This window comes from Symphalangus syndactylus, chromosome 3, assembly GCF_028878055.3.
Source record: "Symphalangus syndactylus isolate Jambi chromosome 3, NHGRI_mSymSyn1-v2.1_pri, whole genome shotgun sequence".
Lineage (NCBI taxonomy): Eukaryota > Metazoa > Chordata > Mammalia > Primates > Hylobatidae > Symphalangus > Symphalangus syndactylus.
In genome coordinates, this window is record NC_072425.2 from 19,716,526 (window position 1) to 19,742,471 (window position 25,946).

At 45.2% G+C, this 25,946-nt stretch overlaps 1 protein-coding gene across 8 annotated transcripts in view; it reads left to right on the forward strand.

The window, feature by feature from the left end:
• The first annotated feature begins 2,529 nt into the window (after positions 1-2,529).
• The window catches only part of SCAI (suppressor of cancer cell invasion), a 195,020-nt gene continuing 171,603 nt past the window's right edge, over positions 2,530-25,946 (forward strand). For 5 of the 8 annotated variants that reach the window (XR_010119972.1, XR_010119973.1, XR_008656491.2 and 2 more), the window contains exons 1-2: positions 2,564-2,716; positions 3,425-3,469. Coding sequence is in view for 3 of the 8 variants with exons in the window: in XM_055271089.2 (XP_055127064.1) it covers positions 2,664-2,716; positions 3,425-3,469 (98 nt within the window). In the remaining 5 variants the exon portion in view is untranslated. Of the gene's footprint in view, positions 2,717-3,424; positions 3,470-25,946 lie in introns of all 8 variants that reach the window. The other 3 variants (XM_055271089.2, XM_063636003.1, XM_055271088.2) reach the window with 2 other exon arrangements.

A 25,946-nucleotide genomic window follows, 5' to 3' on the forward strand; every position in this document is an offset into this window, starting at 1 on the left:
AGCAGCACTCTGCTTTTGTATATAAATGGTGGGTTATAAAAGACTGCATGGAGGCATTATGGAATAGCACAGGCTTTGGGATCAGATCTAGGTGAAAACCCCAGCTCTGCCATGCAGTAATAGCAACTAACGTGTATACAGCATATATAGCTAAATTGTTACATTCTCTATTTTGTGATGCCCTTGCTATATGGGTCTATGACTATATTACCTTTAATTTTTTTTTTTTCTTGGTACAGATGGGGTCTCCCTATGTTGCCCAGGCTAGTCTTGAACTCCCGGCTGAAGAGATCCTCCTATCTTGGCCTTCCAAAGCACTGGGATTACAAGCATAAGCTACTGTGCCCAGCCCAAACTTTTAAAAAATTAATTTTGTTCATCCTTCTCTAGAACTTTTTTTCCCCTAGATGAGGAAATAGGCTTAGAGAGGATAGGTGACTTGTCTAACGTTGCACAGGAGAGCTGGAACTTGAATCCCTAGAGGGCACACCAGAGTACATCTTTAGCCCTCTATTTCAAGCAGTATTGGTTATTGTAGCTGTGTGACCCTGAACAAATTGGATTTTCTGAATCTTAAGTTTCTGTGTCTAAAATAAGAGAATATCAGACAGGGTTAATCTCAGTATTAAAAATAGCACACACAAAGCACCCAGTATCTGGTCCAAAGCTGCCTTTTATTAAGGGCTCATACTCATAGGCCATTTGTTCAAATTCATTGTAGTTGGGAAGAATAATCCAAGGCAATGTATAATTGCTAACAGTGTAGATTTGGTGAGTATAACACATCTGGAGAAGGAAATGTTTGATGTAGGATGGAGTAATTGGGGAAGATAAAGAGGAAGTGTGAATTAAATGTGGACTGGAATGATGGGATTTGTATGTCTTACGGAGTAAAAATAAGCAGAGATCACTTGGACACAATGTGAAGACTCAAGGATCTTTTTGGGAAGGCGTAAGAAATGAATATCTCCTGTTCTATTGACAATATCTGCCATATATCAGTGAGGATTGGTCAATTATGGAAGATGCTAAAAAGCAGGCGATGGATTTTTAATAAGGAATATAATAAATGTATTTCAAGATTACTTCCCTAGTGAGTTGATGATACCCCTTCGTCTGACACAAATTATTCTGGAGTTCTTTTCTCTCTCTGGCTTTATAATATGGGTGGAAACTGTTGGTTGAGATTGAGGTGATTTGTGGTTCTGTGACTTTAGGATTACATGAAATACTAATTTGGGGGACCAACAGAGATTTGACATTTTTTCTTTTGCAAAGCAATTTTTCAAATCCCACTACAATTTACCATCAGTATTACTTCATAAATGGAAAGTAATTTTACCATTAAAGATGTAGGTAGGACCATCTCAGAAGAAAAGACAGCTCTTTACACCAAATACATTTGGTTTTGTGAAAAACTGGTATCCTAATTTTTGCCATTTATGGAGATCAATGAGAGATTTTACCCACCCCAGTGTTGACATGTACTACTCTAGGCTGTCATATTATTGAGGCATAAAAGATGTTCTAATAAAATGGAGGTGACTTAAGAGAAAGTTTTATGCCTCCTCCCAACTCTGAACAGATGCTGAGAATTTACCAAACAAGGGCACACAGGAGTTGAGATTTAGACAGCCCTTCCCACCTTCAAGAATTTTATAATACGTTAATGAGCTGAGTCTTATTTTCAAGGATGGCTTTGTTAAAGCAGAAGAAGGGTAACTAATTATGCTTATGAAAGGCAGTTTTGCATGCTTGTTTGTCAAAAAATACAGTACAATTTATTTTAAGATTGATTAATTGGTATAGAACTTGCAGTGCTCACAGAATCAGGATGGTCAGCTTACGTTCAGGGATCAAATTTGTCCAGGCCTTTCAAAATGGAACACGTTGCTTTTAGTATGGCATTGGTTCTGTTTGTAGTGCTGATTTTTCTTTCACGGTAATTTAAAAAAATCTTGCTTTCTTAAAAGCCTGCACCGAAGCTAGTGAGCTTTTCTGCAGAGGATTGAGCATCCAAACCATGCTTTATTTTGGTGGATTCTTACAGTTTTCTGGCTGGGTCCTTTTTGAGGGGTAGCTGTGAGCTGTGAGACAATTTCAGCAAGATGTAGGGACAAGGATCTCATTCGAGGTGGCTTAAAAGGAAACACGTTTGTGAGAGTTGCCTCACTGTCTCACCTGCTAGAGGAAATTGGGAGATTTCAGGGCTTGTTTTCGGTCCTGGCGTGGTGCAGAGGTGGAGGGGCGCCAGCAGGTGTGTGGTATGCAGGACGCAGAGCCAGGAGAACCTGGGGCAGGTGTCTGGAGCCGGGGGTGCAGTTCCTACTTTTCGGCGCATGGTGGCGCTCGGGTCTCCTCCGGCCCTGCTAGCAATCTCTAAGGCACCTCCGCCGCCACCTGCAGTCTCAACCAAACCTCTGGGTGGGCAGCGCGGGATGTGACGGGCCGAGCGTCCAATCGACTGACAGGTTTCCGTCCACGCTACTGCTCTAGCCAATGAGAGCCGAGGAGAGGCGCGGAGGAGGCGGGCCCCGCGGCAAGCCTGGCAGAGGCGCGAGGCCCTCCTCCCGCCTCTCCGCCTACTCCAGCCTCCGCCGCCTCAGCTTCCCGAGCGAGCCCTGCGGCCGCCGGAGCAGCTCCCGCGGCGGAGCAGGAGCCGGATGGTCAGAGGAGCCCGGCAGCCCCAGCAGCCGCGGAGTCGCCTGGCCCCCAGGTGCGGGGGCTGGGTGGAGGCCGGGGTTGGGGATGGGGTGGGGGCCAGGGAGCGGGCCCAGGGGGCAGCGGCTCGGGGCCGTGGAGCATTCGGGGCGCAGAGACCGGAGGGGCAGGGGGTGCAGGCTGGGGGGACCTGGGGGGCGCCTGCAGGCGGCGGCGCGGGCTGGGAGCGATCGCATCCTCGAGGCCAGATGAGAGGGGCGTGTGAGGGAAGGGGCGCCGAGGGGTGAGGCTGGCGGCGCGGGGCCGGGAGGGGCAAGGCGCGCGCGCCCCCTGAGGGGCCGTGGAATGCGGGGGTCGCCGGACCCGGAGAGGCGGGGCGTGGAGGAGGCAGTGCACGGTCGGGAGCGGGTGGGCACAGGAAAGGGGAGGCTAGGGGGGCTTGCGGGGGTGACGAGGCAGACAATGAGTAGGTGGAGGTGGGTGATTTTGGGGAGCTGGGCTGTGACGAACAGGGGTTGAGGATAGGGTGAGGGACCAGGAAGGTTTGAGCTCAGGGGGAATTGGGGGAACGGTGAGTCCCAGGAGTGCTTGGTCTTGGTAAATAGGGGAAGCAGGGCATGAGGCGTTTGTAAGGTCAGATCTGGGCTTGGCGAGCCTGTGGTCCCAGAGGGTGGTCTATTTAGTTCTTGACTGGCACGGTAGCGCCGGGAGATGTTTTCTTGTGTGTTACTTTTAGTTACCGTCTTATTTGTTTGGTCTGTAGACTGACTGGCACAGTGGAGAAACCGCCTCGAAAACGGAGAAGCAGGTAAGGCAGTGCCTTCCTATTTTGCTTCATGTTTTTCTTGTTGCTTGGCTGCACCTGTGCCGTACTGCATACTTGTACACTGTCAGTAGATGAAGTTTCTTATTTATCCCCCTTTTAAAAGAATATAACCACATGCATGATTTTTCTTTTGAGGACTTCAAACTACCACCTCTACAGTCGATTTTTTTTTTTTTGGTATCTAAGATAATGTGGGAAATCTTGAGAAATCCTACTTTTTTACTCTTTGATGTTGTGTAAGGATCTCAGCTAGGTTTTTTTTTTTTTTTTTTTTTTTTTTACCTTAGCCATAATTTCATTTTCTCCAGCATCTCTGTTTAAAAAGCTCATCTTGGCTGGGGTGGCTCATGCCTTCAATCCCAGCACTTTGGGAGGCTGAGGCAGGAGGATCATTTGAGCCTGGGAGTTCAAGACCAGTCTGGGCAACAGAGCAAGACTCCGTCTCTACAAAAAATTGAAAAACTAGCCGGTCCCATAAATATATACACCTACTATGTACCCACAAAAACAAAAACTTAAAAAAACAAAAACCAACTAGCTGAGCGGGTGTTGTGGACCTGTAGTCCCAGCTTCTCAAGAGGCTGAGGTGGGAGGATTGCTTGAGCCCAGGAAGTCAAGGCTGCAGTGATGCAGTGAGCTGTGATCATGCCACTGCACTCCAGTGTGGGGAACACAGCAAGACCCTGCCTTAAAAAATAAAATAATTTTATTGAGCATCTACTATGTGCCAAGTACTGTGTGCGAATGCTCTAGATGTATCTTCTCCTGTAATCCTCAAAGCACCCTAAGAGAATATGTGGTGTTGTCACTATTGTACAGAAGAGGGAACTGCGACACAGAGAGGCCAAATATTTACCCAAAATCATGCATCTAGTAAAAGATAAAACCAGGATTTGAATCCAGACAGTCTGACTCCGGAGCTTAAGCTCTTAACTGTTATACCATAATGCTGCTAATAAATATACAATTGAAAGTAGGTTTTCTTATTGCTTTATCTTTTGTCGTTGGACACTGTGTAGTTAACTCGAATGGTTGAACCTTAGGAAAATAGAAACAAAGAGTTTAAGTAGTCCACAAACAAAGTGAATTAGTCCTTGAGTAATGAAGATGAAGATATATTTATCACATAAACATTTTTGACTGCATTCCATGTGAGAGGTACTACGTAGCAATTCTGTGTAGTCATTAGATGATTCCTTTTTCACAGATGTTGGCATTGACCTAGAGAAAGTAAGCTACTGTACTTATGTGACCAGTAGGACTACTTTCGTAGTTAATATCTGGCAGGTTATTGATGTTAATACACAGAAAACCTCAATAGTAAATAGACATGAAATGCTGATGGTGGAAGTGCCAACAGTTTCTTTGTCACACTTTAGGCCTGTACTGTCCAATCCAGTAACCATATGCAGGGTGAGCACTCAAAATGCATCTAGCATGACTGAGGAACTAAATTTTTAATTTTATTTAATTGTAATTAAATTAACTTGACAAACTGCTACTTGATCACCTATTGGAAAACGTTCAAGTATGTTTTTAACAACTTGGGTATGTGAGTCTGTATTTTTCATCTGTCTTTTTATGAAATCTAAATATATATCAGATATTTCAAATGAGAATTTAGGGTCTGAAATAAGTATAAAATACACGCTAGATTTCAAGTTAGTACAAAAATTGAATAAATACAATTTCTCAGTAACTTTTTATATTGATGACATAGTGAAATAATATTTTAGGTATATTGGATTAAATACTTTTTTTTTTTTTTTTTTTTTTTGAGACAAGGTCTGGCTCTGTCACCCGGGCTGGAGTGCAATGGTGCAATCTTAGCGTACTGCAACCTCCACCTCCTGGGCTCAAGCCACCCAGCCAACTCAGCCTCTGGAGTAGCTGGTACTACAGGCGCCTGACACCTCACCCAGCTCTTTTTTTTTTTTTTTTTTTTTTTTTTTTTGTAGAGACAAGGTTTGGCCATGTTGCCCAGGCTGGTCTCAAACTCCTGGGCTCAAATGATCCAACCACCTTGGCCTACTAAAGTGCTGTGATTACAAATGTGAGCTGCCATGCCTGGCTGTAAATAAAATTGTTACTAAAATTATTTTCACTTACTTTTTCCTGAGACAAAGTCTTACTTTGTTGCCCATACTGGAGTGCAGTGATGTGATCTTGACTCACTGCAATCTCTGCCTCCTGGGTTCAAGCAATTCTCTTTCCTCAGCCTCCTGATTAGCTGGGATTACAGGCACCCACCACTATGCCTGGCTAATTTTTGTATTTTTAGTAGAGACGGGGTTTCAACATGTTGGCCAGGCTGGTCTCGAACTCCTGGCCTCAAGTGCTCTGCCTGACTAGGCCTCCCAAAGTGCTGGGATTACAGGTGTGAGCCACTGGGCCTGGCCTTCACTTACTTCTTTTTCCTTTTTATTTTTCTTCTGAGACAGGGCTTGTCTCTGTTGTCAAGGCTGAAGTGAAGTGGCACAATCACAGCTCACTGCAGCCTCGACCTGGTAATCCTTCCACCTCAGCCTCCCAAGTACCTGGGACTACAGATGTGCACCACCATGCCAGGCTAATTTTTTATTTTTTGTGAGAGACAGTGTCTCACTGTGTTGCTCAGGCTGGTCTCCTGTGCTCAAGTGATGCTCCAGCCTTGGCCTCCCAAACTGCTAGGATTACAGGCGTGAGCCACCATACCCAGCCTTTCTTTTTATTTTTTCTAATATGGCTACTAGAAAATTAAAAGCTACATACATTTAACTGCATTGTATTTCTTTGCGTTGTATTTCTTTTGGATAGCTCTCGTTTAACTCTCATTACCCCACTGCCAGACTCTTCAGTAGCCTTCTGACTGGTTTCCCTACCTTGAATCTGTAATTCCCTCCCTATACTGTGCAAATCGATCTTGTAATTCTCATGCTTAGGATCCCTCTGTGCTTCCTCATTGCTTATTGAACATCATTCATACTTTTAGCCTAATCATATAAAAAAATTGCCTTTATTTTACTTCTTCATACATTCTCAGCCACAGTTAATACTTTGGCCATATTGATTTTCAATGATGGAACTATTAAATGCCTACTTTTAAATGATTTAACTTGCTGGTGAATCTTCAAGATGAATTAATTGCTGAATGTAACTCCGTGCTCCATTTGCCATTCCCAGAACTTATGTTCCCTCTTTGCTTGGGTTTTTTTTTTTTTTTTTTTTAAAGACAGAGTCTCACGCCAGTCCAGGCTGGAGTGCAGTGGTGTGACTTCTCGGGCCCAGGTGATTTTCCCACCTCAGCCTCCCAAGTAGCTGGGACTACAGATGTGCACCACTATGCCCAGCTAATTTTTGCATTTTTTGTAGAGGTGGGGTTTTACCATGTTGCTCAGTCTGGTCGTGAACTCCTGGGCTTAAGCAATCCGCCTTCCTGAGACTCTCAAAGTGTTGGAATTATAGGCGTCAGCCATGGTACCTGGTCTGCTTTGGGTTTTTGTATGTGATTTCTTTTTGTTTCTGGAGTACTTTCTCCTTGCTCCTTGACAAGCCCCATTCTTTAAGACTTTGCTCAGTGAAGGTTCCCCCCACCCTCCCTCTACTCCACCTTGTTGGATCCCATCATGGCCTGTACATACATTTACATGAAATGGTCTGGGCTGAATTTGAATTCAGCTCTGTCAAATGTAGTTTGCGAGATCATGTGCAAGTTCATAAGCCTGTCTCTCCCTCAGTTTCCTCATCTATATAGTAGAAATAATAGTTCTGCTGGGCGTGGTGGCTCACGCCTGTAAACCCAGCACTTTGGGAGGCCGAGGTGGGCAGATCACCTGAGGTTGGGAGTTTGAGACCAGCCTGACCAACATGGAGAAACCCCATTTCTATTAAAAATACAAAATTGGGCCGGGCACGGTGGCTCACTCTTGTAATCCCAGCACTTTGGGAGGCCGAGGCGGGCGGATCACAGGGTCAGGAGATTGAGACCATCCTGGCTAACACAGTGAAACCACGTCTCTACTAAAAACAAAAAAAGTTAGCTGGGCGTGGTGGCGGGTGCCTGTAGTCCCAGCTACTCAGGAGGCTGAGGCAGGAGAATGGCATGAACCCGGGAGGCGAAGCTTGCAGTGAGCTGAGATCATGCCACTGCACTCCAGCCTGGGTGACAGCGAGACTCCGCCTCAAAAAAAAAAAAAAATTGGCTGGGCATGGTAGCGCATGTCTGTAATCCCAGCAACTCGGGAGGCTGAGGCAGGAGAATCACTTGAACCCAGGAGGTGGAGGTTGCGGTGAGCCGAGATTGCGCCATTGCACTCCAGCCTAGGCAACAAGAGCGAAACTCTTGTCTCAAAACAACAAAAAAAGAAATAACAGTTCGGCTTCCCTAAGGGTTGTAAGGTGCCTAAGATAGTGTGTGGCACATAGAAGGTACACAATAAATTTTAGGTTAAAAAACACCCATCAAATATCTTTTATTTCCCACTTCTTTTCAAAATGAGAAGATTAAAAATAAAGTCCAAGAAGAAATGAAAGAAGCAGATAAAGCCAGTGGCAGAATTAGTGCATAGACTGGAAAGTCCTGCATCGTTGCTAATGGTTGCTTTGGTGTTTGGCTCTGAGTTTTCTGGGTACAATGAAGAAGAAAATAAAGTTCAATTTTCAGATTCGTGGTATCTCTAAAATCAAACATGTGTTGTGAGTTTTTAAAGATTGCTTCTTGGCCAGGCGTGGTGGCTCACGCCTGTAATCCCAGCACTTTGGGAGGCTGAGGTGGGTGGATCACCTGAGGTCAGGAGTTTGAGACCAGCCTGGCCAACATGACGAAACCCCGTCTCTACTAAAAATACAAAAAATTAGCCAGGAATGGTGGCGCATGCCTGTAATCCCAGCTACTCAGGAGGCTGAGGCCAGAGAATCTCTTGGATATGGGAGGTGGAGGTTGCGTTGAGCTGAGATTGCACCATTGCACTCCAGCCTGGGCAACAGAGTGAGACTCCGTCTTAAATAAATAAATAAATAAAGATTGCTTCTTATACTTCTCAATCCAAGTGAGTTATTGCCAGTGAACAGTCTCCACAGGGCCAAAGTGTGGTTTTGGTATATGGCTGTCTGATGGTTTGGCTTGATTCAGAGGTAAAGAGGGATGCGTACACTGTGGGGACTATACGTGTTTTGTTCACTGTTTATCCCCAGCAGCTAGAATAGCATCTGGCACGTAGAGAACGGTTTATTGAATTTTTGAGTGAACAAATCCTTAAGTAATTCTCCAGGAATTTAAGGAAGCATCAGGTTGCAATGAGTTTAAGTTTATTTTCTCAGTACAGAATCATGAGGCTACATATTCTGCATGCCTGATTTAGGTCAGATCCTGATCATGTCAGGATTTTGACCTGCATGGACAACCAGCACACATATTTAAAGTTCCTATGGGCAGGACCAAGATTTTCCTCAGAAAACAGTGCAGGGGTTGCTCTAAAACTAGAAAACAAAATGTACAGTTAAGACCCCAAAGATGAATTATAGAATAAGGATGTAATGGTTGTAGCCAGATATTAAAAAAAAAATAGGTGTTAGGCCGGGCGTGGTGGCTCACACCTGTCATCCCATCACTTTTGGAGGCCAAGGCGGGTGGATCACGAGGTCAGGAGTTCAAGACCAGCCTGACCAAGATGGTGAAACCCCATCCTAAAAAATACAAAAATTAGCTGGGCGTGGTGGCGCATGCCTGTAATCCCAGTTACTCGTGAGGCTGAGGCAGGAGAATCACTTGAACCTGGGAGGCAGAGGTTGCAGTGAGCCGAGATCGCTGCACTCTCGCCTGGGTGACAGAGCAAGACTTCGTCTCAAAAAAAAAAAAAAAAAGGTATTAGTTGCCAGGCATTCTGGCTCACACCTGTAATCCCAGCGCTTTGGGAGGCCGAGGCTGGCAGATCACGAGGTCAGGAGTTTGAGACCAGCCTGGCCAACATAGTGAAACCCCGTCTCTACTAGAAGTACAAAAATTAGCCAGGCATGGTGGCAGGCGCCTGTAATCCTAGCTACTCAGGAGGCTGGGGCAGGAGAATCGCTTCAACCTGGGAGGCAGAGGTTGCAGTGAGCTGAGACCACACCATTGCACTCCAGCCTGGGTGACAGAGTGAGACTCCATCTCAAAAAAAAAAAAAAAAACACAAAGGTGTTAGTATCAGTTTTATACTGTGGCTATAGAAATCCTGAATATCAAATGATATAAATTCCTGGTAAACACTTCAAGATGAATTAGTTGAGGCAGATGAATGGTGTGAGCCCAGGAGTTTGAGACCAGCCTGGGCAACATGGGGAAACCTCATCTCTACCAAAAATACAAAAATTAGCCAGGTATGATGGTAAACACCTGTAGTCCCAGCTACTTGGGAGGCTGAGGTGGGAGGATCAGCTGAGACTGGGAGGTGGAGGCTGCAGTGAGCCATGATTGCACCCCTGCACTCCAGCCTGGGCAACATTGAAAACCTGTCCCTCCCCCCAAAAAAAAGGTAAGTTAATTGTTGAATGTAGCCTTGAATAACTGATTGAATGGGTCTGCTATGTAGAGCTGTTGACAGTTGTATTACATGTGTAGTACATTTTAGAAAACAGTTGACAGAATTATGATTTTTTTGTTGTTTTTTTTTTGTTTGAGACGGAGTTTTGCTTGTTGTCCAGGCTGGAGTGCAGTGGTGTGATCTCGGCTCACCACAGCCTCTGCCTCCTGGGTTCAAGTGATTCTCCTGCCTCAGCCACCTGAGTAGCTGGGATTACAGTCATGCACCACCACGCCCAGCTAATTTTGTATTTTTAGTGGAGATGGGGTTTCTCCATGTTGGTCAGGCTGGTCTTGAACTCCTGACCTCAGGTGATCCACCTGCCTTGGCCTCCCAAAGTGCTGGGATTACAGGCATAAGCCACCATGCCCAGCCCACAATTAGGATTTTTTAAATTTTTATTTATTTTTGAGATGTAGTCTCGCTCTGTTTCCCAGACTGGAGTGCAGTCGTGCTATCTCGGTTCACGGCAACCTCTGCCTCCTGGGTTCAAGTGGTTCTTGTGCCTCTGCCTCCTGAATACCTGAGATTACAGGAGCGCACCACCATGCCCAGCTAATTTTTTCTATTTTTAGTGGAGGCGGGGTCTCCCCATGGTGGCTAGGCTGATCTCGAACTCCTGGCCTCAAGTGATCCACCTGCCTCAGCTTCCCAAAGTTCTGGGATTACAGGCATGAGCCATCGTCCCTGGCCTAAAATTATGATTTTTATTTTAGGATATTGATGTTAAATAATTCTTTTTGATAGGTGTTAGTTAGTGGCTGAGTTATCTTTTGAGAACATTTCTAGTGCAGACCAAACTGTAAGACAGTTTAAGAAAAACAGTTTGAGCTAAGAACCTCATGCACTATTATTATTTCTTTGTATCTTTTTCCCCTTAAAACTTTTATTTCCTTATCATAGTTCATCTTTGCACCCTTAGTACTGAGGGGGAGCTCAGTAAAACTAGTGAACCAATAAATGAATTGGTGGCAAGACCAGTTAGTGTAGGATGGGTTTGGTTGTCCAAAATAATGTGATACTATTTAATGCCCCTGAAAAACTGCACTGGACTGAAAGGAGGTTTTTTTTTTTTTTTTTTTTGAGACGGAGTCTCGCTCTGTCACCCAGGCTGGAGTGCAGTGGCGCCATCTCGGCTCACTGCAAGCCCCGCCTCCCGGGTTCATGCCATTCTCCTGCCTCAGCCTCCCGCATAGCTGGGACTACAGGTGCCTGCCACCACGCCCGGCTAATTTTTTGTATTTTTTGTAGAGATGGGATTTCACCGTGTTAGCCAGGATGGTCTTGATCTCCTGACCTTGTGATCCGCACGCCTCGGCCTCCCACAGTGCTGGGATTAGAGGCGTGAGCCACTGCGCCCAGCCTGAAAGGAGTTTTAAGAGTAGGAAACTTTGGCCAGGCGCAGTGGCTCATGCCTGTAATCCCAGCACTTCGGGAGGCTGAGACAGGCGGATCACCTAAGGCTGGGAGTTCGAGACCAGCCTGACCAACATGGAGAAACCCCATCTCTACTAAAAATACAAAATTAACCTGGCGTGGTGGCGCATTCCTGTAATCCCAGCTACTCAGGAGGCTGAGGCAGGAGAATCGCCTGAACCCGGGAGGCGGAGGTTGCAGTGAGCCGAGATCATGCCATTGCACTCCAGCCTGGGCAACAAGAGCGAAACTCCATCTCAAAAAAAAAAAAAAAAAAAAAAAGATTAGGAAACTTGGTCTCTATGTGCTCTTGGAAAATTCTGAAGAGTTCAATATGTCTGTTAATGACGTTTGGGTTATGAGTTAGAGAATCCTTTCTGGTCCTATTAGGAACAAGATCCATTTGTTTGGATAGGATTCACATTGATGAAAGCTTTACTGTATGATTTGGGGGCTTTTTGTTGTTGTTGTTGTTGTTGTTGTTGTTGTTGTTGTTACATATTTAAAGCAAAGGGATCTGGGCATTTTGTTGTTGTATGTAATTTGTTTAAGAAACATTTGAATGCTTTCTAGTTCTGGGTTCTAGGGATATAGATATGAGTGAGGTGGCCATTGCTGGGGAAAATCTCATGTATTAATGGGAAGACAGACACTGAAATATGAGACAATGTAATGACTTTGTATATATACGAAGGTTTACACAATATATACAAAGGGTTTATGGGAATTCTGCAAACTGGTAGTGAGGGCAGTTTCTGCAGTCATTTATCTAAGCCCTGAAGGTTTAGAAGGTTAATTTGGTGGTAGTGTGACTATTGAAATGACAAGAGATGACAGCCTAGATGTAGACTGACTAATAATGAGGTCTTGGGTGAACTAAATTCAGGACCTGAACCAAGGTAGTGTCAGAAGGAGAAAGAAAGCTGTTGTTAAGAGCTTGGGCTGTGGTGTCAGACTAAGGGGTGGTTCTCAACTAAGGGGGATTTTGCCTCCTGAGGGACATTTGACAATGTCTGGAGACATTTTGGGTTGTTACAACTTGGAGCACCTAGTGGATAGAGGCCAGATATGCTGCTACACATCCTAAAATGCATGGGACAGCATCCTAATCTAAGAGTTCCCCAGCTCAAAATGTCGTTAGTGCTGAGGCTGAGAAATCTCGCATTAGACTTTGAATCCTAGCCCTTCCAAATGTCCTCACCAATACTTGGTCTTGTGATTCTTTTTTTTTTTTTTTTTAAACAGGTCTGTAGAGGTACAGTTGGCATACAGTGAGCTGTACATATTTGAAGTGTACAATTTGTTGAGTTTTGAAATACATGTATACCCTTAAAACCACCACCATTGTTTGCCATTCTGTGGGTGTGTAGTGGTACGTGTCATTGTGGTTTTCATTTGCCTTTCCCTGATGACTGATAATGTTGAGTATCTTTTCATGTGCTAATTTGCCATTCATATAACTTAGTGAAGTGTCCAGATCTTTTGATCACTTTTTGTGAGTTGTCTTCTTTTTATTTTATTATTATTATACTTTAAGTTTTAGGGTACATGTGCACAATGTGCAGGTTTGTTACATATGTATACATGTGCCATGTTGATGTGCTGCACCCATTAACTTGTCATTTAGCATTAGGTATATCTCCTAATGCTATCCCTCCCCCTCCCCCCACCCCACAACAGTCCCCAGAGTGTGATGTTCCCCTTCCTGTGTCCATGTGTTCTCATTGTTCAGTTCCCACCTATGAGTGAGAACATGTGGTGTTTGGTTTTTTGTCCTTGCGATAGTTTACTGAGAATGATGATTTCCAGTTTCATCCATGTCCCTACAAAGGGCATGAACTCATCATTTTTTATGGCTGCATAGTATTCCATGGTGTATATGTGCCACATTTTCTTAATCCAGTCTATCGTTGTTGGACATTTGGGTTGGTTCCAAGTCTTTGCTATTGTGAATAGTGCTGCAATAAACATACGTGTGCATGTGTCTTTACAGCAGCATGATTTATAGTCCTTTGGGTATATACCCAGTAATGGGATGGCTGGGTCAAATGGTATTTCTAGTTCTAGATCCCTGAGGAATCGCCACACTGACTTCCACAATGGTTGAACTAGTTTACAGTCCCACCAACAGTGTAAAAGTGTTCCTATTTCTCCACATCCTCTCCAGCACCTGTTGTTTCCTGACTTTTTAATGATGGCCATTCTAACTGGTGTGAGATGGTATCTCATTGTGGTTTTGATTTGCATTTCTCTGATGGCCAGTGATGATGAGCATTTTTGCATGTGTTTTTTGGCTGCATAAATGTCTTCTTTTGAGAAGTGTCTGTTCATGTCCTTCGCCCACTTTTTGATGGGTTTGTCTTCTTACATAGTTGTAAGAGTTCTTTATGTATTCTAAAAACAAAATTTTAAAAAGCGAAATCTTTTTTTTTTGTTTTTCAGATAAAGTCTCACTTTATCACTCAGGCTGGAGTGCAGTGGTATGATGTCGTTTCACTGCACCCTCCGCCTCCCAGGTTCAAGTGATTCTCCTGCCTCAGCCTCTGTAGTAGCTGCGATTAAGGCGCCTGCTACCACACCCGGTGAATTTTTGTATTTTTAGTAGAGCTGGGGTTTTGCCATGTTGCCTAGGCTGGTCTCGAACTCCTGACCTCAAGTGATCTGCCCACAGCAGCCTCCCAATGTGCTAGGATTACAGGCATGAGCCACTGTGCCTGGCCACAAATTCGTTATTAGGTATATGTTTTGCTTATATTTTCTCCCATATATGGCTTGCCTTTTACTTTTCTCCACAGTATCTTGAGATGCTTGCAGCTTGAATAATAGGTTGGATGGGAATGCTTTTATTTATTTATTTATTTATTTATTTATGAGACACAGTCTCACTCTGTTGCCCAGGCTGGAGTGCAGTGGTGCGATCTTGGCTTACTGCAACCTCTGCCTCCCGAGTTCAAGTGATTCTCCTGCCTCAGCCTCCTGAGTAGCTGGGATTACAGGCGTGTGCCACCATGCCCGGCTAATTTGTATTTTTAGTAGAGATGGGGTTTCCCCATGTTGGTCACGCTGGTCTTGAACTCCTGTCCTTGTGATCCGCCCGCCTTGGCCTCCAAAAGTGTTGGGATTACAGGCGTGAGCCACCGCACTGGCCTGGGAATGCTTTTAATTGAGACAGCAGACACAGGAGCAAGAGCAAGTTTGGGACGGTAAGAACATGAGTTTATTTTGGCTATATGGAGCGTAAGGTGCTTCAGTGAACTGTCTTTAACCAGGCGGTTAAAAACATGGGTGTTTTGCAGAGAAGCAAGATAAGGGCTTCAGGTATAGATTTTAAAGCATTCAGCAAACACTTGGTGATCCAAGTCATGGAAATGAATGGAATGGCTGGATGCGGTGGCTCACACCTATAATCCCAGCATTTTGGATGGCCGAGGTGGGTGGGTCATGAGGTCAGGAGTTCGAGACCAGCCTGGCTAACATGATGAAACCCTTTCTGTACTAGAAATACAAAACCTAGCAGGGCATGGTGGTACGTGCCTGTAATCCCAGCTACTCAGGAGGCTGAGGCAGGATAATTGCTTAAACCCAGGAGGTGGAGGTTGCAGTGAGCCAAGATCGTGCCCTAGCCTGGGTGACAGAGCATGACGCTGTCTCAAAAAAAAAAAAAAAAAAGGAAAAAAGAAAAGAAAATGAATGGGATAACCTAGCGAAAGCATGTTGAGTGAAATGCAAAGAAATAGAACGTACAGTAACACGATGTGAAAGTAGACGAAACTGCTTTCTGTCTTTTGGGTGTTATCTCTTTCTCTGCAGTGTTGATCTGCCCACTGCAGGGTGTTTCTGCAGGTAGCCGTCAGACAGGTAGTGTTTATCTCTAGGAGTTTAGATCTCTGTACTCTTTGCTGAGAAACAGGTTCTGAAGATAGTTTCGTGGAAAACTAGAACATTTTTCTAATCTACACTGAAACACAGGACTACTCTAGAGTTACAGAGCTCGTGGTAGGTTTGCCTCAGCAACGTCCCTACAGCAAATGCAGTGGTTTTGGTAAAGCCATTTCTTGTAGCATGTGTCAGTGAAAACCTAGGGCATAAAGCCAAAATTCAATTCTGTGAAAGCAGACTCTGCAGGGCCAAGATAGCATGGTCAATGTATGCAGCATTTTCACGGTAATATTTTATTCAAGAATGAAACCTAGAAGAGTTAAGCAGTGATTTTCAAGGGCGTTCAAAAAGAGCTCACAGGTCCCGTGGGACTCATTCAAGGGCTTCCTGGAGGGTAGAGTGCCAGGAGTTGCCAGAGGGCGGTTAACAAGCCTAGCCTCAGGCTCTTCTCCTATATTTTATGTATGTATGTATGTTTATTTTTATTTCTTTTCTTTTTCTTTTTTTTTGAGATGGAGTCTTGCTCTTTTGCCCAGGCTGGAGTGCAATGGCACAATCTCGGCTCACTGCAACCTCCGCCTCCCGGGTTCAAGCGATTCTCCCTCCTCAGCCTCCCAAGTAGCTGGGATTACGGGTATCTCCCATCATGCCTGGCTAGGTGTTTTTGTATTTTTGTAGAGATGGGGTTTCACCATGTTGGCCAGGCTGGTCTTGAACTCCCGACCTTAGGTGATCCACCCGCGTCGGCCTCCCAAAGTGTTTGGATTACAAGCATGAGCCACCGCGCCTAGTGCTAATAATTTTTAAAAAAATATCTGTTAGCTGGGTGTGGTGGGCTTGCACCTGTAGTTCCAGTCCCAGGTATTTGGGAGGCCGAGGTAGGGGGATCGCTTGAGCCCAGGAGTGAGTTAATGCCCAGCCTGCACAATATAGTGAGACCTCTGTCTCTAAAAAAAAAAAAAAAAAAAAAGCTGTTCAAACCAAGATCCAGATAAGGTTCATAACTTGTAATTAGTTGAGTAGCTCTTGAAGTCTTTTTTAGTCTATAGCTTTTCCACTCATTTTTCCCGTGCTATTTATTTTTTGAAGAAAGCATGTTCATTATTAAGAGTTTTCCAGTCTTGACCGGGCACAGTCTTGACAGGTCACACCTGTAATCCCAGTACTTTGGGAGGCTGAGGTGGGCAGATCATGAGGTCAGGTCTCTACTAAAATACAAAAAAAAAAAAATTAGCCGGGATTGGTGGTGTGCAGCTGTAGTCCTAGCTACCCAGGAGGCTGAGTCAGGGGAATCGCTCCAACCCGGGAGGTAGAGGTTGCAGTGAACTGAGATTGTGCCACTGCACTCCAGCCTGGCAACAGAGCCAGACTCCGTCTCAAAGAAAAAAAAAAAAAGTTTTTCAGTCTGAATTTTTAATTTTTAAAAAAGTTGGTATATAATTTACATAGGGTGAAATTCACCTATTTTAGTTCCTTGAATTTTGACAAATGTAGTTGTGTAATCACAACTATAATCATGATATAGAACAGTTCCATCACTCCCCAAAATTCCCTTCTGTCCCCCCTGACCAATTGGCAACCACTGACCAGTTTTTCCACAGTCTGAATTTTGCTGACTTTATGACCCCATGGTATCACTTAGCATGTTTCTCTGTTCCGTTTGTGTCTTGTAAATTGATAGAGTTAATTTGTTTTTTTGTTTTAAGAATGCTTTGGCTGGACATGGTGGCTCATGCCTGTAATCCCAGCACTTTGGAAGGCCGAGGTGGGCGGATCACCTGAGGTCAGCCTGGCCAACATGGCGAAACCCCGTCTCTACTAAAAATACAAAAATTAGCTGGATGTGGTGGCGGGCGCCTATAATCCCAGCTCCTCTGGAGGCTGAGGCAGGAGAATCACTTGAACCCAGGAGGTGGAGGTTGCAGTGAGCTGAGATAGCATCATGGCACTCTACCCTGGGCAACAGAGCAAGACTCCGTCTCAAAAAAAAAAAAAAAAAAAAAAAAGAGTGCTTCACAGAAGTGATGCGAACTTTCATTAAAGCTTCTCTTTTTTATGTTAGGAACCCATAGCAATCGGTATCTAGATTTATGAATTCATTAGGGTTGCAGATGTTGAAATTCTAATTGTTTTGCCCATGCACGGTGGCTCACACCTGTAATCCCAGCACTTTGGGAGGCTGAGGCTGGTGGATAACCTGAGGACAGGAGTTCAAGACCAGCCTGGCCAACATGGTGAAACCCCATCTCTACTGAAATTATAAAAATCAGCCAGGTGTGGTGGCACGTGCCTGTAATCCCATCTACTTGGCAGGCTGATGCAGGAGAATCCCTTGAACCCAGGAGGTGGAGGTTGCAGTGAGCCGAGATCATGCCACTGCACTCCAGCCTGGGTGACAGAGTGAGGCTCTGTCTCAAAAGAAAAAAAAAAAAAGAAATTCTAATTCTTTCATTCCTTCTTTTTATTTATTTATTTTTTAAGTTGGAGTCTGTGTGATCTCGGCTCACTGCAACTTCTGCCCCCTGAGTTCAAGCGATTCTGCCTCAGCCAACTGAGCAGTTAGGATTACAGGCTTGTACCACCACTCCTGGCTAACTTTTGTATTTTTAGTAGAGACGGAGTTTCACCATGTTAACCAGGCTGGGCTCGAACTCCTGACCTCAAGTGATCTGCTTGCCCCAGCCTCTCAAAGTGCTAGGATTACAGGCGTGAGTGCCACTGTGCCTGGCTCATTCCCTCTTCATTATTAGCTGGAATACTTCCAGAAAGAGACATTTCTCTTACTGACTGAAATAATTTTTTGAATTTTATTTATTTATATATGAGAGGGAGTTTTGCTCTTGTCAGTCAGGCTGGAGTGCAACGGCGTTATCTCAGCACACTGAAGTCTCCGCCTCCTGGATTCAAGCGATTCTCCTGCCTCAGTCTCCCGAGTAGCTGGGATTAGAGTTGTGCACCACCATACCTAGCAAATTTTTATATTTTTAGTAAGGATGGGGTTACTCCATGTTGGCCAGGCTGGTCGTGAACTCTTGACCTCAGGTGATAGACCTGCCTCAGACTCCCAAAGTGCTGGGATTACAGGCGTGAGCCACTGTGCCCGGCCTGAATTCTGTTTTTTTTTTTTTTTTGAGACGGAGTTTTGCTCTGTCGCCCAGGCTGGAGTGCAGTGGCACGATCTCGGCTCACTGCAAGTTCTGCCTCGTGGGTTGACGCTATTCTCCTGCCTCAGCCTCCCAAGCAGCTGGGACCACAAGCACATACCACCACACCTGGCTAATTTTTTGTATTTTTAGTAGAGACGGGGTTTCACTGTGTTAGCCAGGATGGTCTCGATCTCCTGATCTCATGATCCACCCGCCTCGGCCTCCCAAAGTGCTGGGATTACAGGCGTGAGCCACCACACCTTGCCCCTGAATTCTATTTTTAAAATTAATACACCTTGATGCTGGGTGCAGTGGCCGATGCCTGCAATCCCAGCACTTCGAGAGGCTGAGGCAAATTGATCACTTGTGGCTGGGAGTTTGAGACCCACTTGGCCAACATGGTGAAACCCCGTCTCTACTAAAAATACAAAAATTAGCCAAGAGTGGTGGTGCACCGCTGTAATCCCAGCTACTTGGGAGGCTGAGGTAGGAGAATTGTTTGAACTTGGGAAGTGGAGGTTGCAGTGAGCCGAGATCACGCCGCTGCACTCCAGCCTGGGCGACAGAGCAAGGCTTTGTCTCAAACAGACAAACAAATAAATAAATGAAATAAACACACAGTGAAACTGATGTTCATGGCTACAGTTCCATGAAATTTAGCACATCTGTAGAACTCATATAACCACCACTACAACAAACAGGTTAGAAGAGTTTACAACATTTTATTTCCTCAGAAAACTCACTGTACAGTCCTGTTGCAGTCATAATATTCTCTCTGCACCTCAGCCTCCTGGCAGCTGATCTGTTCTCCTTCCCTTCATTGACTATTTGGTACAGTTTGTAAAAGTAAAAGCAGGTAAATGCTTTTTTTCCCTCCTTTTCACTAGTTTTCAGAATGAGTGAGTTCTTCTAGCGTGCTCCAAAGGCGACTGGATTTTTTTTTTTTTTCCTTTGAGATGGAGTCTTGCTCTGTTGCCCAGGCTGGAGTGCAGTGGTGAGAGCTCTGCTCACTGCAACCTCTGCCGCCCAGGTTCAAGTGATTCTCCTGCCTCAGCCTCCCGAGTAGCTGAGATTACAGGCGCCCACTACCACGCCTGGCTAATTTTTTTGTATATTTAGTAGAGATGGGGTTTCACCATCTTGGCCAGGCTGGTCTTGAACTCCTGACCTCATGAGCCACCTGCCTCAGCCTCCCAAAGTGCTGGGATTACAGGCGTGAGCCACTGTGCCTGGTCAAAATTTTTTTCTTTAATAAAAATTGTGGATCCCTAACCCAAACGGATGGCTTTGCGATAAGGCCAGGAATTTCCTGGAGGAGGATGAGAACTCAGTTGGATAGACATGGATTTATAACTAACTGCTTAATATTCTATATGTTAGGGGAGTATAGCCTGGAAAAATTTGGGGGATATATATCTATATCCATAAAAATTTTATGTGGAAATTACACATATCCATTATTTTATTTTATTTTTATTTTTTTTGGAGACAGAATGAAGCTCTGTCTCCCAGGCTGGAGTGCAGTGGTGCAATCTCGGCTTACTGCAGTCTCCGCCTCCTGGGTTCAAGCAATTCTCCTGCCTCAGCTTCCTGAGTAGCTGAGATTACAGGCATTTGGCACTTTGCCTCGCTCATTTTTGTATTTTTAATAGAGACGGGGTTTCACCGTGTTGGCCAGGCTGATCTCAAACTCCTGACCTCAGTTGATCCACCTACCTCAGCCTCCCAAAGTTCTGAGATTACAGGCGTGAGCCACTTCGTTTGGCCGGAAAAATCTTAAATGGAGCAGCTTGTTTGGAACTTTCTTTGAAACCACCAATATTACTTATTTGCAAAAGATATCCATAGGTTAGTACATTAATTGACTGTATAGCACATGAAATCAGGTAAGCAAAAAGTATTAACAATATTTTAATTCCTTTAAATGAAATGAAATTCTGCCCTGGGGGCCAGGTGTGGTGGCTCGTACCTGTAACCCCAGCACTTTGGGATCCTGAGGTGAGAGGATGGTTTGAGCTCAGACTAGCCTGGGCAACATAATGAAAACCTGTCTCTCAAAAAAAAAAAAAAGAAATTCTGCCCTGGGACCTTCTCCCCCTCAATTCTACCAAACTGGTTACAAATACAATCTCAGTGATTAATAATAGATATCCACCCCTCCTTAGAGTTATGTGAGACTGTAATAGGCTTTTGAGGTACCAGGAGAAGGGTGGAAGGTTGATTTTCAGCCTGTGCTGGATATGACTGAGCACATTGTCTAAGAAGACATGAGGCGTTGAAGCCTGGGGATTCTGATGTCCAGGCTTCAGCTTTCCTTGATACAACACATGCCCATTTCTCTCTGAGGACTTGGGCACTGCTAGGACGTGGGGTTGCAGGTTCCCTCTTTTTGTGGATTCTGAAGTAATTCCTTCTCCTCAGATAAATTGCTCCCATTTTTCTTCTTGTTTCTACCTAACCCCCAGTTCCCGCCAAAGACACTCACTGTTCCACCCTTTTTCCCTCAGCATAATCTCCTCAAGGAGTTCATATTTTCAAAAAACACACACAAACCTCCCTTGAGGCAAAGAAGCAAACAGGACTATCATCTTGGGGATTGGGAAGTACTATGATAATAAAACATCCATTGATGTCTTAATAACTTATCTGGCTACTTATATTTTCATCAGTAATTCTAGTCCCTGTAGTGGGACTTAATGATCTATCCAAAAATGATTTGATTCTCCCTTCTTTAAAAGATGGAGCTGAATTCTCCTCCCTTGAGTGTGGGCTGGACTTAGTGATGTACTTCTAGTGAATAGAACACAGGAGAAGTGATGAGATGTCTCTTCCCAGATTGGGTTTTTAAAAGACTGGCTTCTGCCTTGCATGTGTGTTCTCTCTCTCTCTCTCTCTCTCTCTCTCTCTCACACACACACACACACACACACACACACACACCTCACTTTGCGGGAGGCTAGCTGGCTAGCTCAGATTGGGTTTTAAAAAGACTGGCTTCTGCCTTGCATGTGTGTTCTCTCTCTCTCTCTCTCTCTCTCTCACACACATACGCACACACCCAAGTCACTTTGGGGGAGGCTAACTCCATGGTGTGAGGCAGCACTGCATAGAGGGAAGGCACTTGCCATGTTGTGAAGACAGACACCCAGGCAGCCCATGGGGAGGGCCATGTGGTGAGGAAGTGAGGCCCGCCAGCAACCACAACAGCTAGCTTGGATGTAGATCTTCTGAGGCCTGCTGGCAGCCACATGAGTGGCTCAGAAGAGTGAGCTTGAACAGGGATCCTCCTACTCTAGTTGAGCCTTGAGGATGACTGTAGTCCAAGCCAACAGCTTGACTCATTGTCCTGGCTTCACAGGGGCTGAGTTATGTGAATCTGTGATTTTCCTTGGAGAGTCTCCTTTCTTCCAGCACTGGCTTCATTGTACCCAAGGGGCTCAATGTCCAGCTAAGATTTCTCTTATCCTGTATAGGTTTCTGATGGACAAAGAGAGAGAGAGAGAGAGAGTGTGTGTGTGTGTGTGTATGTGTGTACGCACGCATGCATGAGAGAGAGAATATGTGTGTTTTGGAAGCAGCTATCTTTTTTTTTTTTTTTGATACAAAGTCTTACTCTGTCGCCCTGGCTGGAGTGCAGTGGTGTGATCTTGGCTCACTGCAACCTCCGTCTCCCAGGTTCAAGTGATTCTCCTGCCCGAGCCCCTTGAGTAGCTGGGATTACAGGTTCCTGCCACCATGCCTGGCTAATTTTTTTGTATTTTTTGTAGACACAGGGTTTTGCCATTTTGGCCAGGCTGGTCTCAAACTCCTGACCTTAGGCGATTCACCCACCTTGGCCTTAAGAAGCAGATATCTTTTGATTAAAGGGCAGTTCAGTTTTATTTTTCTTTTTTTTTGGAGATGGAGTATCACTCTGTTGCCCAGACTGGAGTGCAGTGACACAATCTTGGCTCACTGCAACCACCGCCTCTTGGGTTCAAGCAATTCTCCTCTCTCAGCCTCCTGAGTAGCTAGGATTACAGGCATGTGCCACTATGCCTGGCTAATTTTTGTATCTTTAGTAGAGACAGGGTTTCACCATATTGGCCAGCCTAGTCTGGATCCTGACCTCATGATCCTCCCACCTCGGCCACTCAAAGTGCTGGGATTACAGGCGTGAGACACTGCGCCTGGCCTTCATTTTTAAATTAAATTTAATTTTTTTTAAGACAGAGTTTCGCTCTGTCTCCCAGGCTGGAGTGCAGTGGCGCGATCTTGGCTCGCTGCAACTTCCACCTCCCGGATTTAAGCGATTCTCCTGTCTCAGCCTCCTGAGTAGCTGGGACTACAGGTGTGCGCCACCATGCCTGGTTAATTTTTGTATTTTTTATACTGATGGTGTTTTGCCATGTTCACCAGGCTGGTCTGGAACCCCTGACCTCAGGTGATCTGCCCACCTTGGCCTCCCAAAGTGTTGGGATTCCAGGTGTGAACCTCCCACACAGATTGGGAGGTAGTCCTCTGCTTTTGTTTGCCTTGTTAAGGGAAGAGCCATAAGGTAGTTATCCAGTGAAGAGTCAGTTTTCTTCTGCCTGCTCTCTCTCACCAGGCTTTAAACTCTTTTTCAACCCCTTCTTGGCTTTTTGGGAAGAGTGGGCAAAATAGAGCCAAGTCAGTTATGATGGTTCATTTTGTGTGTTAACTTGACTGGGCCACTGAGTGCCCAGACATTTGGTCAAACATTTTCTTAGGTGTGTCTGTGAGGATGTTTCTGGATGAAATTAATATTTTAAGTGATTGAGTAAAACAGATACCCTTCCGAGTTTGGGTGAGCCTCATCCAGTCATTTGAAGACCTGGCTAGAACAAAAAGACTGAGCAAGAGGGAGCTTCTCCTGCCTGACTCCTTGAGCTGGGACATCAGTGTTTTCCTGCCTTTGGACTTGAACCAAAACTTTGGCTCTTGAGCGTGGTAGCTCTTGTATTGGAACTTGCACCATTGATTCCCTTGGTTCTCAGGCCTTTAGACTTGGACTGGAACTAGACCATAGGCTCTCTTGGGTCTCTAGCTTGCTGACTGACAATCTTGGGACTTTTCAGCCTCCATAATTGCATGAGCCAATTCCTTATAATAAATATCTTTTTAAATATGCATACCTCTGTCTCTCTCTCTCTCTCTACCTCTACCTCTGTCTCTCTCCTGTTGATTCTGTTTCTCTGGAGAGCCCTGACTAATGTATAAGCCTAGTCTTTTATTGCCTTACTTTTGTCTCATTTCAGGTTTTTCAGAGTACCCCTAATCTCTGAGAACTTCTGCATTACTGGCTTAATTCTCTGCATTGATGCAGTCTGTCATGAAATGGCTATCTTCATGACAAACCAAGCAAAAGAAGAGGTGCTTGGGTTTTCATAAACTTGGCAGCTGTTTTGGAAACATTTTACTCTGAGGCTAGGCACCACTGTTTGTATTCTTATTTTGCATTTGGGGTTTCTTTCTCCTAAGTTATCTCTCCATATATTCCCCTGGCCTGGAAGGCATGTGTGCCTGTTTGACAGTGTCCTGGAAATTCTTCTGTAGACGGGGAGTGCATGTTGAAGGTGCTCACACGTGGTTTCCTAAAATCCTGCAAAGTGGCAGTTAGGACTTTTGTTTGTTTGTTTGTTTCTTTGAGACAGAGTCTTGCTCTTGCCCGGGCTGGAGTGCAGTGGCGCGATCTCGGCTCACTGCAACCTCTGCCTCCCGGGTTCAAGCGATTCTCCTGCCTCAGCCTCCTGAGTAGCTGGGATTACAGGCGCCCGCCACCATGCCCGGCTAATTTTTTGTGTTTTTAGTAGAGACAGGGTTTCATGTGTTAGCTAAGATGTTCTCCATCTCCTGACCTCGTGATCCCCCCACCTCGGCCTCCCAAAGGGCTGGGATTACAGGTGTGAGCCACCGCGCCCAGCCTGCCAGTCAGGACTTTTAAACTTTTATGATGATTTCGAAACTATAGAGTCATCATGTGTAGATTTTCAGAGAACAGCTGCCAAAAATAAAGATTTTAGATTTAGAATTGTTGACATAAGCCTTTTTTTTTTTTTGAGTTGGAGTCTCACTCTCTCGGCCAGTCTGGAGTGTAGTGGTGTGATCTCAGCCCACTGCAACCTCCATCTCCCCAGTTCAAGCAATTCTCCTGCCTCAGCCTCCCGAGTTGCTGTGACTACAGGCTCGTGCCACCACACCCGGCTCATTTTTTGTAGTTTTATTAGAGACGGAGTTTTACCATGTTTCTCAGGCTGGTCTTGAACTCCTGAGTGCAGGCAATCTGCCTACCTTGGCCTCCCAAAGTGCTAGGATTGCAAGTGTGAGCCACTGTGCCCGTCGTAGCCTTTCTAACAATAGATAAGCAAGCTGTTCTTCTACTGAGGTAACTCCTGACTGGTGATAATAAAATTGTCATCAAGTAAAAGGATTCTTACTTTTGTATAAAATAGGAATATGCATCTATATGTCCAAAACAGGTTTTAAAAATTTTACTTATTTATTTTTGAGACAGGGTCTCACTCCACTCGCCTGGGCTGCAATGCAGTGGCGCAGTCTTAGCTCACTGCAGCCTTGACTTACTGGGATGGAGTGATCCTCCCACCCCTAGCCTCTGAAGCAGCTGGGACCACAGTCACGTACCACTATGCCCAGAAAATTTTTTGTATTTTTAGTAGAGACAAGGCTTTGCCGTGTTGCCCAGGCTGGTCTTGAACTCCTGGGCTCAAGCAATCCACCTGCCTCGGCCTCCCAAAGTGCTGGGATTGCTGGTGTGAGCCACTGCACAGTGCACAACCAGCTTTTTTTTTTTTTTTTTTTTTTTTGAGATGGAGTCTCACTCTGTCCAGGCTGGAGTGCAGTGGTGCAATCTTGGCTCACTGCAACCTCCACCTCCTGGGTTTAAGTGATTCTCCTGCCTCAGCCTCCCAAGTAGCTAGGATTACAGGAGCCTGCCACCGCACCTGGCTACTTTTTGTATTTTTAGTAGAGATGGGGTTTCATTATCTTGGCCAGGCTGGTCTTGAACTCCTGACCTCGTGGTCCACCCGCCTCGACCTCCCAAAGTGCTGGGATCATAGGCATGAGCCACCGTGCCTGGCCCACAACCAGTTTTTTCTTTTTTTTTTTTTTTTTTTGAGACAGAGTCTCGCTCTGTCGCCCAGGCTGGAGTGCAGTGGCTCAATCTCGGCTCACTGCAAGCTCCGCCTCCTGGGTTCACGCCATTCTCCTGCCTCAGCCTCTCCGAGTAGCTGGGACTACAGGCGCCCGCCACCACGCCCAGCTAATTTTTTGTATTTTTAGTAGAGACGGGGTTTCACCGTGGTCTCGATCTCCTGACCTCGTGATCCGCCCGCCTCGGCCTCCCAAAGTGCTGGGATTACAAGCGTGAGCCACCGCGCCCGGCCTAAACCAGTTTTAAATCATTAAGATATAAGTTAAAAAGAAGAGGAAAATGTTTTAAATAATTTATAAGAGAAT